Here is a 14,883-nt window from a genome sequence, read left to right as displayed (position 1 = left end):
GGTCTACTGACTTCAACCAAATTACTATTTCACGCGGCCTCACTGACACCTCCTATCACAACTGATGCATCTCTCCTTTAAACTCTATTATCATTTTTGACATCACTTTATTCATCACATTTTGCAATATTAATTTGGGCAGATTATTTTCACTCCTGCAAAATTTAGTCACTATGTCTTCTGAATCTCAATCACTGTCTAACATTCTACTCATCCACTCACTTAGCAAACATTTTCAGCTGAAAAAAATAACTGCAAGTAGAGTTATAAGTCAGGAGCATTATTACCTCTTTTACCAGAGCAGTGTGTTTACTAAATTTCTTCCACACGTTAACTCCCCTGTAGAAAGCAACAGGAAGAGAAACTTATTGGTCCTAGTCTGAACCTTTCATGAGGCAAAATTTAGTGTTCTGAAAAACTGTTATTATCCTGTGGATATTTATGTTCTTCTAGAACAAATGATTAAATATGTGGCATAAAGGAACAGACCTGTTTCAGTTAAACTTATTTTTTCATTTTTATTTTTTAAATGTTGGTAATAATTACACAACTTTTCTATGAGTAATAGGCCTGTTTCAGAGTATTCTTTGTAAGACTATTTTTATCAACTATTTTGTCAACAGAGGGTTGAAGCCACTGACGTAAAACATCTCCTCTTGGCTAATAACCCACTCTGACCATGTAATTTAAATAACTTTACTGCCCTAAGAAAGAGCAATCCTTGTGACTAGGATTTATCTGGCACTTTCTGACAGTTCCACAGTATCTAGTAATAGTTTTGTGATTTCCCCTCCAACAACCACTTTGCAATTTATACACTAATACTACAGTCATCCTACACTGATAACCTTCATTACACAGACACTCCCCCAAATAATACTCTTTCCCTTTGTTTTAATATACTTTCTAAATACTCCTTATAGAAAAATTAAGTGTAAGGAATTAAATTACAACCTTCTAACACTTGTTTTTTTTTTTAACACTTGTTATTCAATGGTATAAACGCACTTTAAATAATCCTGTTAGAAGGGATACTTTTGAAAAGATTTATAATGTTCATATATATAATTTAAGTATTTATAGCAGGATGATAAAATAATACTTAGGATATTATGTCATCTTTTATCAAAAAATGTAGGCAGCTAGAAGATGAATAAGTTTTGGGGATCTAATATATAAAATGGTGACTATAGATAATACTGCAACTATACTTGAGAATTACTAAGAGAGTAAATCTTGAAGCTTCTCATGACACACACACACACACACACACACACATAGAGACACGGTGATGACTGCATTAACTAATCTTATCATGGTAATCATTTTACATAATTATACAAAATCATCACACTGTATACCTTAAACTCATACAATCTGCATACCAAACCACCATATTGCATTCCTGAAACTTACATAATCTTATATGTCAATTATATCTCAAAAAAGTTGAAAACAAAAGAAATGTCAGGTAGAGAAATGTGATATAAATTAAAATTTAAAGTACTTTCTTGAATAATCTCAAGAGTAATATGAATTAAAGCACAGATTACTTATTTTTAAAATTAAAAAATACATATGACATATATTTTAGGATTATATTTCAGGATAGGTACATGATATTTTGAAATATCCTAGTATACCATTACTCCGAGCATTTGGAAATCATTCTTCCTACAATTCAAGGAAATTGAAAAACAGAATACTGTTAATTACAGTATTTAAAAATCTTCAATCCATGTACATCCATTCTATACACCCATTTAAAAAGAGTGAGTTAGCAATGGCACAGAATTCCTCTTCTGCACTGGCTGAAATGCCTTCCCCCAGAACAGGAAGGCAAAGACAGTTAAAGAGAAGTTCTTCGAGTTTTAAAATACTCAGAATCCCCCACACATACACCACTACCTGTTGAGTCCAACAGAGACAAACATCATTTATTTGTAGGTTCTCATCCTAATTCTGTAATTAGTTTCTAAAAATCAATCTGACATCAATTGTCTTATATTCTATAATGCCTGAATATTTAGGGGTTATATTTCAAAGAAATAAATTTGCAAACAAAATACATATATGAGTACTCCTCACTCCCCAGAAGTACTAGAGAAATGCTTTAAGCACCAAATGGTTTGCTAGCAAATAGATACGGTCTACACGTATACATCCATGGTGGATTCATGTCAATGTATGGCAAAACCACGACCATATTGTAAAGTAATTAGCCTCCAATTAAAATAAATAAATTTATATTGAATAAAAAAACACTTGTTATACCTTTGAAAGTATATTTTTTAAATTTTAGTTTGGATTAGCATAATGTGGCATCGTTATATTGTGAAGATTTCTAAGAAAAAGACTAAATGACCATAAAGTTCATTTTCACATCCAAAACAGTGTGACTATGTAATTCTCTGAGAAAAGGTGTATCACTGTATCACTGATGACATAATTAAACTGAAACAGTAATATAAAAATGGCATGCTAGTTTCCTAAACTATTTTGTGTAGATGCCTTATTTTTGAGAGCTTGGTGGTTTATTTACTGAGTTAATGTCACTTAACTTATCTAAAGAAAAGAGAAATAAGTTTTATTCAAATTTGAAATATAGCTCATGAAATCTGGCTGTCAGATTGTAGCTTATTTTTAATACCTAGCTTAAGATTTCTATAAAATACATGGATAAAGGCTAAAATACAAAGGCCTTTAACGAAGAGTTGCTTCTCAGCCACCAGAATTGGTGTTCCTGGGAAATTAGCTTGATTTACTGGACTTCTTTTGCTTTAACACTTAAAGGAGGAAACATAAGAAGCCCTTTCACTTGTTTCAATTGGACAAATAAGAAAATGTGCAATTTATTTTATGGTAAGAAGTCTAGGGCTTCCCTGGTGGCTCAGCAGTAAAGAATCCACCTGCAATGTAGGAGATGCAGAGATGCAAGTTTGATCCCTGGGTCAGGAAGTTCCCCTGGAAAAGGATATGGCAACTCCCTCCAGGATTCTTGCCTGGAAAATACCATGGACAGGAGCCTGGTGGGCTACAATCCATGAAGTCTCAATGAGTCGGACACGACTTAGTGACTAAACAACAAAGGTCGAGTACTATTTGTATTGTGGTCCATTCACTTGCCTCTTAATCTCTATGTTTTAAAACCTCTTGATATTAACAATGATACTAGTTTAGATACCTGCTTCATGAGCTCTTGATGACTAAGGAGTTCAGCCATTCAAAGCTATAACTTGCAAACACCCAGGAGATGGTCCAAGCCTCATGCACAGGATGTACAAATACCTATATTTAATATTCATGTGATTCCAGGTCTACCAGCAACTGACCTTCTTTCTCTTGTGCTGGGAACAAGTGGTTCAGCACAGAATAGCACAGAAAGGCGCCAGAAGAGACTGTAGGTTTCCCCACCCACAAGGAAACTCAATTCCTTCTAAAAAAATAGCAAAAGTTGGATGACTTCAGATATCCTTTCTTGTAATTTTTCATTAACAGAGGTACTGCTAGAGTACCTCTAGCATCAAACACATGGAAAATGAAAAGTCAAATAAGATATTATCAACATTTTCTGCAGTGATAAGCCACAGATAAGTCACCAACTATACATAAAGCCACTTATAAATCAAACATTTTACTTTAAACAGTCCTGGATATATATTACTAATATATATATATACACACAGGCATATTTATTCAATTAGAAATATGTTCAGTCAGGTATATAATTAAATTCTTAAGAGAATCAAGTTAATAACAAGTAATCAGAAATTCAAATATATATATATATATGCACATAAACCCACACACATTATTTTTGAGAAAATCAGATTATGAGCAATTAATGATAAGGGAAATCATAAGGTACTTTTGACCAAGTCAAAACATAGTAATGTTTATTACAAGAATTACACAGATATTTCATATTCCTATTAAAGGATATAGCAAGTAAACATTTCCATGTAAGAGCATGTCATATGCATGATACCTTTTCATGGACTTTCTGGCCAGGTTCCATCCCTTCAAGATGTTCAGATTCTGTGGATCCCTCACTTGATACCATTTTTCTTTGTATATGAACATTTTGTTCACGCAAGGCAACAATCTGAAAAATAAAAACATTGTGCCTTTAAAATCTAAAATACCAACATGAAGTATAAAAATATCTGAGTTTACTTGAATGTGGTTAAGAACTAGTAAATACAAACAAATAATCATAATAAACATTAAATTGTGCTCATTATTTCATAAATATTTCTAAAATTTAGATTAGCATTTTGAAAAATATTTATAATATTTATGGAATATAAAATTTACTTAAAATATTTTCTAGTTGGAAAATGTATCTATCAAGTTTGAAATTTTTGTAAAGTGGTAGGATCCATGAGTTATTAATTGAGAAATTCTTAGTTTATGAGATGTAATAAAATTCATATTAGTCTGAATCCTTAATGTATAAAAAAAAATAAAGACTGAATACTGAAGACCAATTATGAGCACATTCATCTTCCCTAAGAGACAGTACATCTACAGTTTTAAAACAAGCAAATAAATAAACTGGACTTAATTTTGTACCACTATATAAGCACTTAAGAGTTAAATTGGTCTCACTGTCATTATTTTAACAGCCATTATCTTAGTAGTTCTAGTCCAATTATAGTTAATTTACAAAAAAAATTATCAGAAGGCAATTAATTCTTGTAAAACATTAGCTCAGTTCGATACACATGATACTTTGAACTAAGAAACAGATTCTCAGATAGTTGTAGTTTAAGTGATCTTAATAATGTACAGAGTGGAGAATCATATTCTAGCATTTTAAAATGGTGTTTTAAAATATATTTGCTATTTACACGTATTATTTCAAAAGTCTTTTACATTATATCAATACCACAAGTTATTCGTTTCTTGGCAAATTTTATTATAATATCAACTTAGATATTGAGTCAGTATTGGTTCTAGGGGAAATTAATGTCCATTGTATTCAGTACACAATAAATATTGAATGATATTAAACTCATATGTTGAAATTATAAGATGAACATGTCACATAGACAAATAATTATCAAATAAACAAAAGACATCAAGAGACTGGTTATTTGTCCGACTGTCTGCCACTGTTGCCTGTATGCCAACGGTGTATTCTTGAGAAAAAGTGATTTTGCGTATGACCTCCAGCAGTTCAACACACATTTCTTAAGGGCATATCAACATAATGAAGAATAACTCTGCAAAGGTTCATCTCTCTTGAAGTACTGCGACCACCAAATAACTGGTTCCCTAAAATATCATTCTTGCCCATCTACAATCTATTATCCACAAAGCAGCCAGATTCATCTTCTAAATTTAAGTTATATCGTGTCGCTCTTTAGCTTTCCAAATAACCTCTCTGTTTTTCCCTATTTAGCATAATTTTAAACTTCGTGACCTTCAGGATCCTTTTGACTACAATGGATTCCTTTCAGTCCCTCAAACAGACTGGACACTTTCTCACTCAGAACTGAGGAACTTGCTCATCTTCCTATCTGAAGCATTCTTCCCAGCTCAAATTACACCTGACACAATCATATTTCAAAACTCAGCTGAAAAACATGCTCCTCAGAGAAAGTGTACCTAACCACTATATGTTTTATAATATATCTGTGTTTATTTCAGTGTGCACGTTACTCATTAAAATCTAATATTTTATTCCTTTATTTACTTACTCACTTTGCTTGTTTATTTAGCTAGCAGAAGTCCTAATGACATCTCATGGGAAAATAATTTTCAAAGGAATACCTTATTGAAGACAACATTTTCAAATGAAGCAGCACATCACATTAGTATGTGCAAAGATTCAACATAAATGTTGAATTAAATAGTGAATGGGTATGGAAAACCAAAGAATATAGATCTAATTTATTCAGAAATAACCATAGATAAAGATTTACAGTGCTTGAGAATCTTCAGAGACGTTCCTCTCATGTTGGCATAGAAATGAATTACACCAAAGGAAAAGCAGGAGTGAAACAATCTCTGAATAGATCATTTTTATATTACATTCTTAACATCTTGTCTCTTGCAGAAAGCAATAATACTATACTACTATCAGTACATAATAAAACTTTATTACGAAATTTTAAAAATTAAAGACTTGTATATTGAGATCTCACTAAGGCAACAACCAGCACCAGTGTAAGTCACTCAGTCATGTCCAGCTCTTTGCAACTCTATAGACTATAGACCACTAGGTTCCTCTGTCCATGGAATTCTCCAAGAAAGAATACTGGAGTGGGTAACCATTCCCTTCTCCAGGGGATCTTCCTGACTCAAGGATCGGACTAGAGCCTCCTACATTGCAGGCAGATTATTTATCATCTGAGCTACCGGGAATCACAGATAACATCCATGACTTAACAAATAATGTTAAGGCAAAGGTAACAACAAATTTAAAAATTCTTTGCATTTCCTTCCATTATTTAATTTACTTAGAAGTGAAGAGAGACCTTTTAAAAAAATTTCTCACTTTACAGAATAACTTCCATTCTTATAGTAATTCAGATAAATATCAAATATACCCTAGTGCCTAAAATAAAGTGTTCATCTGTAAACATTTACTGAAATGACTCAGTGAAAGGATGAATTAATGACCTTAACTAAAAAAGTCAAAATGTCAAATTCATATAGAAAACTTATGTCAATATGCTTGTGCCACTATGTTAAAAATTGCAAACTTTCAGTTTTTCATAACATATACCCATGACAATTCCAAGAAAGACAAACTTTTCAGCCACTAACATGCAAACTCTGCTTTTTCTAAAAAAACATCAATCTCACAAATTAAATTTCTGAAACTGGAGAACAGATGCAAAATCCTCTATATTCTCTATCATTTTAATATGGTTATATTCTGTTCTATTTTTGCCTAACAACAAATTATCCTGAGCAGTTCTGAAAGCAAAGCTTCAGCCTCTGATTTAATTGTAGGTGTTAATAAGCTTGATCCTTCCTTTCACACTGGGGAAGGTGAGAGGTTCTCTCCTGTGAATACTATTTTGAGGGTTGGGCTCGCTCTTCTGTGTGTGTTCAAAGGGGCAGAGAAGGTCACCTAGAAATCTGTAGCTGAAGGTAGCATAGACCTCTTTAGGAAATTCTTCCGGCTGGCTTCACAAACGAATGCAGAAGGTGGCTTGGGAAGTATTTTACAAATAGCAAGTGGAATGAAAAGTGACTGATTCTCTGGGCTGTACTGACAGTGGATGCTCTTAAGGGGAGGGCTGAAGCGACTTGTCTGGAATCCCAAAGCAGGACTGAATCCCTCATTGCTAAACTGCTAAACCTACTACAAGAAGGGTGGCGTGGTGGGTAAGAGGAATCATTCCTGGGGAGTCTCTATTGCTTACTCAGTTGCTATGTAACTGCAAGAATGTACTGGGAACCCACCATGTTAAACTATTTTCATCTGCAAATTAGGTCTTACGATCCACATTTAGCAAGTGATTTAACTGAGACAAAGAGAATTTGATGAGAACTACGGAATCAAATAAAAGTCCTTATCTTTCGGTTTTTTACGCTATCACATTGTCTTACATGGCTTTGCATTTGGGCTCTGTTAAGTCAGGGGAAATTAACAGTGGGTGGGGGTGGGTAGGAAGCATTTCTTTTCCAAGTACTGTTGTCTGCCCACCCTGGGCTCCCCTGTACTTCATTAAAGTTATGGACCCCTCCCTGGAGAGATCCACCTGTAGGCAGAACTTTGCATGTATTTTTATGCATATCAATCCACTGAAGGCCCATGACACTCTGGTCAAGAGTCTTTCCACAACCATTTTAACTGATAAACCATGATTTGTCAAGTGTTTGTTGACATTTGTTTTTAAATGCCCAGAATTCATTCATATTTCTCTTGGTGATGACATCTTACATTTTCACTGGGGAATTTTCCTTCTCAGCTCTCATCCTGGACATCCCAGGTGGCGCTAGAGGTAAAGAACCTGCCTATTGATGCAGGAGATGTAAGAGATGCTGGTTCGAAGCCTGGGTGGAGAAGATCCCCTGAAGGAGGGCCTGGAAACCCACTGCAGTATTCTTGCCTGGAGAATACCATGGACAGAGGTGTCTGGGGCTGCAAAGAGTTGGACTTGACTGAAGCAACTTAGCACACACTCTAATCCTAGAGACATTGTCAGTCCAGCAGCCAAAGCCCATGGCAGATGGGGAGCGCGTGATCTAAGTCAGCAGCTTCCTTGAGAGAAGCTTCTGGCAGAATTATAGGGTAAGAGCCTCTTTCTAGTATAAAAGGTAGGCTAGTGGGATATGATCAGAGCATTGTTTGCCATCAGTTCCTCCTCAAAGAGAAGCAGGTAGAAATGATGGAGCCCTGATGAATGACGTCTACTGCTGGTTTTAGCCATTCTTAAATCAATTTTATCCCTGGCATCTCCATAAAATGAGCCCTCAATTTTGTCTTTGTGCTTAAACTTTGTATTGATTTTCTGTCACTTGCAACTAGAAGTGTCCTTGCAAATATAACAGGGAACATGGAAGGCAACACAACACATTCAATATATAAATGGGGATTTGGAAAAATGACTAAGAATTTATGAGTGAGGCAGTAGAAGACAACTTTTCAGTAGCCAGAAGAGCATGAGCTCTTTGTGTTCCTAGTGCTGCAGGCTGTTTAATATTCCTGGGGAAAAACATATCTGGAAGAAGATAAAAAATGACAGGTGACTCAGAAAGCTAAAGTATTTCAACTAAAACTCAGGCATCTGTGTGATTCTTGCTCTTCAGCTTATTGGTGTGTGCCTTGACCCTTCTTTGTGTTTCTTGATAGGTTATTAAGCTTCTGACAGCCTGACTCTGCTTCTAGGCACTCCCAAATCCATTATATTTCCAAGGCAACCTTCCAAATTATTATTATTATTTTTTCTTTTAACCTTTGCCTCTGTCGGGTTGCTTTTGGCCCTTATCAATCTCTGAGAAGCTCTGATCTCACACAGTGGACTATGGGTGGTCTTGGTGGCCTATCTTCCAGTTAAGAAAATTACCCAGTGCTCATTCCTTTATTTCTATCAGACTATTTTGTCAGGAAACATTTAACAGGAGGCTTCCTGTGTGTTGTTTTGGATCTGTCATGAATCCTCTGTTCCTTATTAATTCCTGAATATTCAGGAATTAAGAGGAGAGCCAAGCCTCTCCTTGGACTGAGGAATCCATGCATTTCCTTCATTAGTTTTTCCATACGGTGAAAAGTAACTATTTACGACCCTCTTTTGATATGGATCGCCTTTTGGCCTTATGGCCTCTATTGCTCCTTGCTTCCTTGGTAAACTTGTAAAGTCTGGTCTCTTGATCTTTATCTAAAGAAGCTATTGGTATATATACTCTTACAGAATTCAATAAAGCACCCTTGTTCCTTCAGAGCTTGGGTCCCTGTGTCATTTCTCTCTCTCTCTCTCTCTCTCTCTGGCTGATTCCCTGGAGCGCGAAGGCCGGCTGCATAACCCAGGGAATACTAGCCTTTTTCCTTCTTTCACTTTCTTATCGTTGACTCCAGACCACCAGGTTCCAGTCCATTAAAGGACCCCAACATGTGGCGCCCGAACAGGAACCTGGTACACGTGGCAGATTCAGACGGAGTGACCCCAGGGCCTATTGAGGCTGGTAAGTACTAAGACGGGTCAATCGGTTGGGAGGCCCCCTCACTTTTCTACTCTACTTCATCACCTATTTAAAGTTCAGGGACTTTCAGTTTTGCGCCAGGAAATAGAGGCTTCCCTTCAGACAGTGGTTGAATGTAACCCTTGGTTCCCTGATGAAGGTAGTTTTGATTTAGAAATTTGGCATCAGGTCAAAGAGAATGTTGAATGAGCCACCAGACAGAGAAAAAATATTCCAATAGATTTCTGGCCCCTATGGGCTCTCATTAAAGCCATGATTCTGCCATTTCAAGGTAATTCTAGCCCTCCTGATACTCGACAACAGGCACAACACTTATACATGAATATGAATAGGATGATGAAGCCTTACAAAAGGCCCAATTAAAACAACATAAGACATTTCAGAATTTTCCTACTAACCCTGCCCTGGTTGCTCCAGAGCTCTTCCCCTGCCAGTGGGCACAAATCCCAAAGTCTCTCCCTTGATAGAACCTAATGATTCTGGCAAGGACTCCCTTAAGACACCTTTTAACATTAAAACTGACAACACCTTTCTGAATAACAATAATCTACCTCCATCTCGACAGAGGCTCTCTGAATTGCTAGCTTTGCAATCGCAAGTCTCTGAAGCCGATGGTCTCTCCGCTTTTCCAGTTTTAAGAAATGCTGACAATCAAGGGCAGACAATACCTCAATATGAAGGTATTAACTTTTTTCACATGCAACAAATGAAAAAAGCTGTAACTATGTATGGCCCACATTCACCTTTTACGAGAAAGATTCTAAATGCTATGGCATCTTCTATTGGAACCTTTATTCCCTATGATTGGCAAATTTTAATAAAAGCTCTCCTTAAACCAGGAGAATATATTCAATGGACAATGTGGTTTCAAGATATAGCCAGAGATCATGCTAACAAAAAACTCGAGCTGGCACTCCCCAAAACCAAATTACTTTTGAAATGTTACCTGACACCAGACAATTTGACACTATAAAAGCTCAAATACAATGCCCTCCTTTGTTGCGTGGACAATTAAAAACAGTGGCCTTCAAAGCTTGAGATAAAATTACTCCACAAAAAAAAAAAAAACAAAAAAACCTACAGGTAGTTACACTAAAATATTATAAGGACCTAATGAAACTTATGCTGATTTTTTAGCTAGATTCAGTTCAGTTCAGTTCAGTTCAGTTCAGTTCAGTTGCTCAGTCGTGTCCGACTCTTTGCGACCGCATGAATCGCAGCATGCCAGGCCTCCCTGTCCATCACCAACTCCCAGAGTTTACTCAAACTCATGCCCATCAAGTTGGTGATGCCATCCAGACATCTCATCCTCTGTCGTCCCCTTCTCCTCCTGCCCCCAATCCCTCCCAGCATCAGGGTCTTTTCCAATGAGTCAACTCTTCGCATCAGGTGGCCAAAGTATTGGAGTTTCAGCTTCAGCATCAGTCCTTCCAATGAACACCCAGGACTGATCTCCTTTAGGATGGACTGGTTGGATCTCCTTGCAGTCCAAGGGACTCTCAAGAGTCTTCTCCAACACCACAGTTCAAAAGCATCAATTTTTTAGTCCAGCTTCTTCACAGTCCAACTCTCACATCCCATACATGACCACTGGAAAAACCATAGCCTTGACTAGATGACCTTTGTTGGCAAAGTAATGTCTCTGCTTTTTAATAGGCTATCTAGGTTGGTCATAATTTCCTTCCAAGGAATAAGCGTCTTTTAATTTCATGGCTGCAATCACCATCTGCAGTGATTTTGGGCCCCAAAAATAAAGTCTGACACTGTTTCCACTGTCTCCCCATCTATTTCCATGAAGTGAGCGACCAGATGCCATGATCTTAGTTTTCTGAATGTTAGCTTTAAGCCAATTTTTTCACTTCTCCTCCTTCACTTTCAATCAAGAGGCTTTTTAGTTCGTCTTACTTTCTGCCGTAAGGGTGGTGTCATCTGCATATCTGAGGTTATTAATATTTCTCCCGGCAATCTTGATTCCAGCTTGTGCTTCTTCCGGACCAGCGTTTCTCATGATGTACTCTGCATATAAGTTAAATAAGCAGGGTGACAATATACAGCCTTGACATACTCCTTCCCTATTTGGAACCATCTCTGTTGTTCCATGTCCAGTTCTAACTATTGCTTCCTGACCTGCAAAGGTTTCTCAAGAGGCAGGTCAGGTGGTCTGGTATTCCATCTCTTGAAGAATTTTCCACAGTTTATTGTGATCCACACAGTCGAAGGCTTTGGCATAGTCAATAAAGCAGAAATAGATGTTTTTCTGGAACTCTCTTGCTTTTTGGATGATCCAGCGGATATTGGCAATATGATCTCTGGTTCCTCAGCCTTTTCTAAAACTAGCTTGAACATCTGGAAGTTCTCGGTTCACGTACTGTTGAAGCCTGGCTTGGAGAATTTTGAGCATTACTTTACCAGCGTGTGAGATGAGTGCAATTGTGTGGTAGTTTGAGCATTCTTTGGCATTGCCTTTCTTATAGCTAGATTAGAAACTGCTATTTCCCGTACTGTAATTGAAAAAGAAGCTAAAAAGCAACTAGAGAAATTACTTGCTTATGAAAATGCAAATCAGAAATGTCAAAAGGCTATAGCCCCAATTCATGAGACAAGGACTATTATTGATTATTTGAAGGCTTGTCGCAATCTAACATCAGAAACTCAAAAAATGCAAATGCTAGCTGAGACAATGACTGCTTGCTTTAATAGGAAAAATGAAGGATGCTTTACATGTAGAGATAAAAACCATTTAAAAAGGGACTGCCCAAAGAAAGCTAATAAAAAACCTCCAGAAGTCTGCCCCCCCTGCCGTAGAGAAATACATTAGGCCAAAGATTGTAAATCTAAATTTTACAATGAAGGAAAACCTATTCTGGGAAACTCCAAGCAGGGGAACCCCCAGGTCCCCTTCAACAAAAACCAGGGGCAAATTCCATCTTTTCCCTCAAACCCTCAACATCTGGCACTGCTGCCATTGATATACCAGCCCTAGATGACTTTCTCCTTTACCCTCAAGCTCCTCTACCCTCTAGAATACCTACCAGACCTTTTGGGCCCCTGCCCCCACAAACCTTCAGTCTTTTACTTGGCCGATCTAGTTTGACTTCTAAAGGGATTACTGTTCACCCTGGAGTAATTGATTCAGATTATAAAGGAGAAATTCAAATTATGATGTTATCTCAGATTTTATGGCCATTCAAAAAGGGAGACAAAATTGACTCCTTCTACCTTACATTTCTATTAACTCCTCTAATAATGTACGGATGGGCAGATTCGACAGTACAGATCAAAAACAGTCCTTATGTACATCATTGGTATCTGAATTTTCCCAACCAAATATAAATATCAAAATTAATGGTAAAAGGTTTTCTGGTCTCCTCGACACTGGATCTGATATTACTATTATTTCCAAACATCTATGGCCCAAATCCTGGCCTATACAAAAAATTTCTTGCCAAATTACAGGGATTTCTCAGTACAAGAGGTTTATCAGAGCACTCAAATTTACCCATGTGAGGGACCAGAAGGCCAACCTGCAACATTAAGACCTTATGTGATAGATGCACCCCTTAATCTAACAGGAAGGGACTTACTTATGCAATGACAAACTCAGATATACATTTCACATTTTCCCTAGGGGCCACTGCTCATTTAACAAATAATACAATTATTAAAATAACTTGGAAGAATGACGAGCCTATTTAGACAGAGCAGTGGCCCCTCACGAAAGAACAATTACAGGCGGCTAAAAAACTTATAGATACACAACTAAAATTAAAACCTATTGAAAAATCTTGTTCTCCTTGGAACTCTCCTATTCTATTATAAAAAAGAAATCTAATAAATGGCGTCTCCTAACAGATCTTAGAAAAGTTAATACATCTATGAACCTATGGGTGCATTACAACCAGGAATCCCATCACCTACCACTATTCCTCAAAATCAGCACATTATTATTATTGATTTGCAAGACTGCTTTTTTAATATACCTCTACACCTTACCATTACTTAGGGTTTGTTGTTAATAGACAACATATTACTCCCCAACTAACTCAGATCCATACTGATAAATTATTAACCTTAAATGATTTTCAAAAGCTCTTAGGTGGTATAAATTGGATTAGACCTTCTTTAGGCATTGCTAATTATCAACTGAATAACCTATTTAATACTTTAAAAGGAGATCCTGATTTAAATAGCCCTCGTTCACTTTCTCAAGAGGCACAAGAGGAACTCTATTTAGTGCAAAATAAATTATAAAAACAATCTGTTACTCACATCAAACTAGATTTACCTCTAAAATTATTTATACTCCCCACTCCATTCTCCCACAGAACTTCTTGCCCAAGAAAATCACCCAATAAAATGGATCTATACCGGTTTTAGGAAAATAAAGTCACTTACACCCTACCTTGATTTAATTGCTCTAGTCATTATCAGTGATAGAAATAAGACTAAAACTCTAATTGGCTCTGATCCTCATAAAATTGTAATACCTATCAATAAGTCTCAATTTGAAAATACATTACAAACTTCTACTGATTTCCAAATAGCTTTTCTGGAATATTTTGGAGAAATTTCACTTCATTATCCTTCTGGTAAGCTGTGAAATTTCTTCAAAAATACTAAGTTTATTACTTCCCACATTATCAGCTCACAGCCTATACCACAAGCTAAGGTTTTCTATATAGATAAAGCTAAAAACACCAAAGCTTCATTCTGGTCTCTTAAAAAATATAAAGTCTTTTATACTAAATTTCATTCTGCTCAACAAAATGAATTATATGCTCTTATTCAAGTTATTTACCTACATCCTTACCACATTAATATAGTCTCTGATTCTATATATTCAATTTTTGTATTAAAAAATATAAAAACCTCCACCATAAACTCCAATCAACCTATTATTCAACAACTCTTTTTCGAACTACACTTTAAACAATTTTTACAATCTTTTTCTATTAAACATATTAAAGGTATTCCTTATAATCCACAGACACAAGATATAGTCAAACAAACATATCACACACTAAAATTACAAATAAAAAAATTAAAGAGGGGGGAATACACAGGAACACTACTGTCTTCCTTATCTAAAGCAGACTTTACTAGGTTCCAACATAAAATATTTTGTAAACCTATAACTATTGTTAATACAGCTTTGTTTTAAATTTTTTAAACTTACTACAGGGAGATATCTTAGCAAAAGCAGAAAGACATTTCGAGGAA

At 36.1% G+C, this 14,883-nt stretch overlaps 1 protein-coding gene across 14 annotated transcripts in view; it reads right to left on the bottom strand.

Annotated features, from left to right (window-relative positions):
• The window catches only part of PPFIA2 (PTPRF interacting protein alpha 2), a 481,936-nt gene that overhangs the window by 144,474 nt on the left and 322,579 nt on the right, over window positions 1-14,883 (bottom strand). For all 14 annotated transcript variants that reach the window (XM_043446293.1, XM_043446294.1, XM_043446296.1 and 11 more), the window contains one exon: window positions 3,989-4,105. In XM_043446293.1, the coding sequence (XP_043302228.1) occupies window positions 3,989-4,105 (117 nt within the window). The remainder of the gene's footprint in view (window positions 1-3,988; window positions 4,106-14,883) is intronic.

This window comes from Cervus canadensis, chromosome 25 (assembly GCF_019320065.1).
Source record: "Cervus canadensis isolate Bull #8, Minnesota chromosome 25, ASM1932006v1, whole genome shotgun sequence".
Lineage (NCBI taxonomy): Eukaryota > Metazoa > Chordata > Mammalia > Artiodactyla > Cervidae > Cervus > Cervus canadensis.
This window is presented reverse-complemented; position numbering and strand designations above follow the sequence as displayed.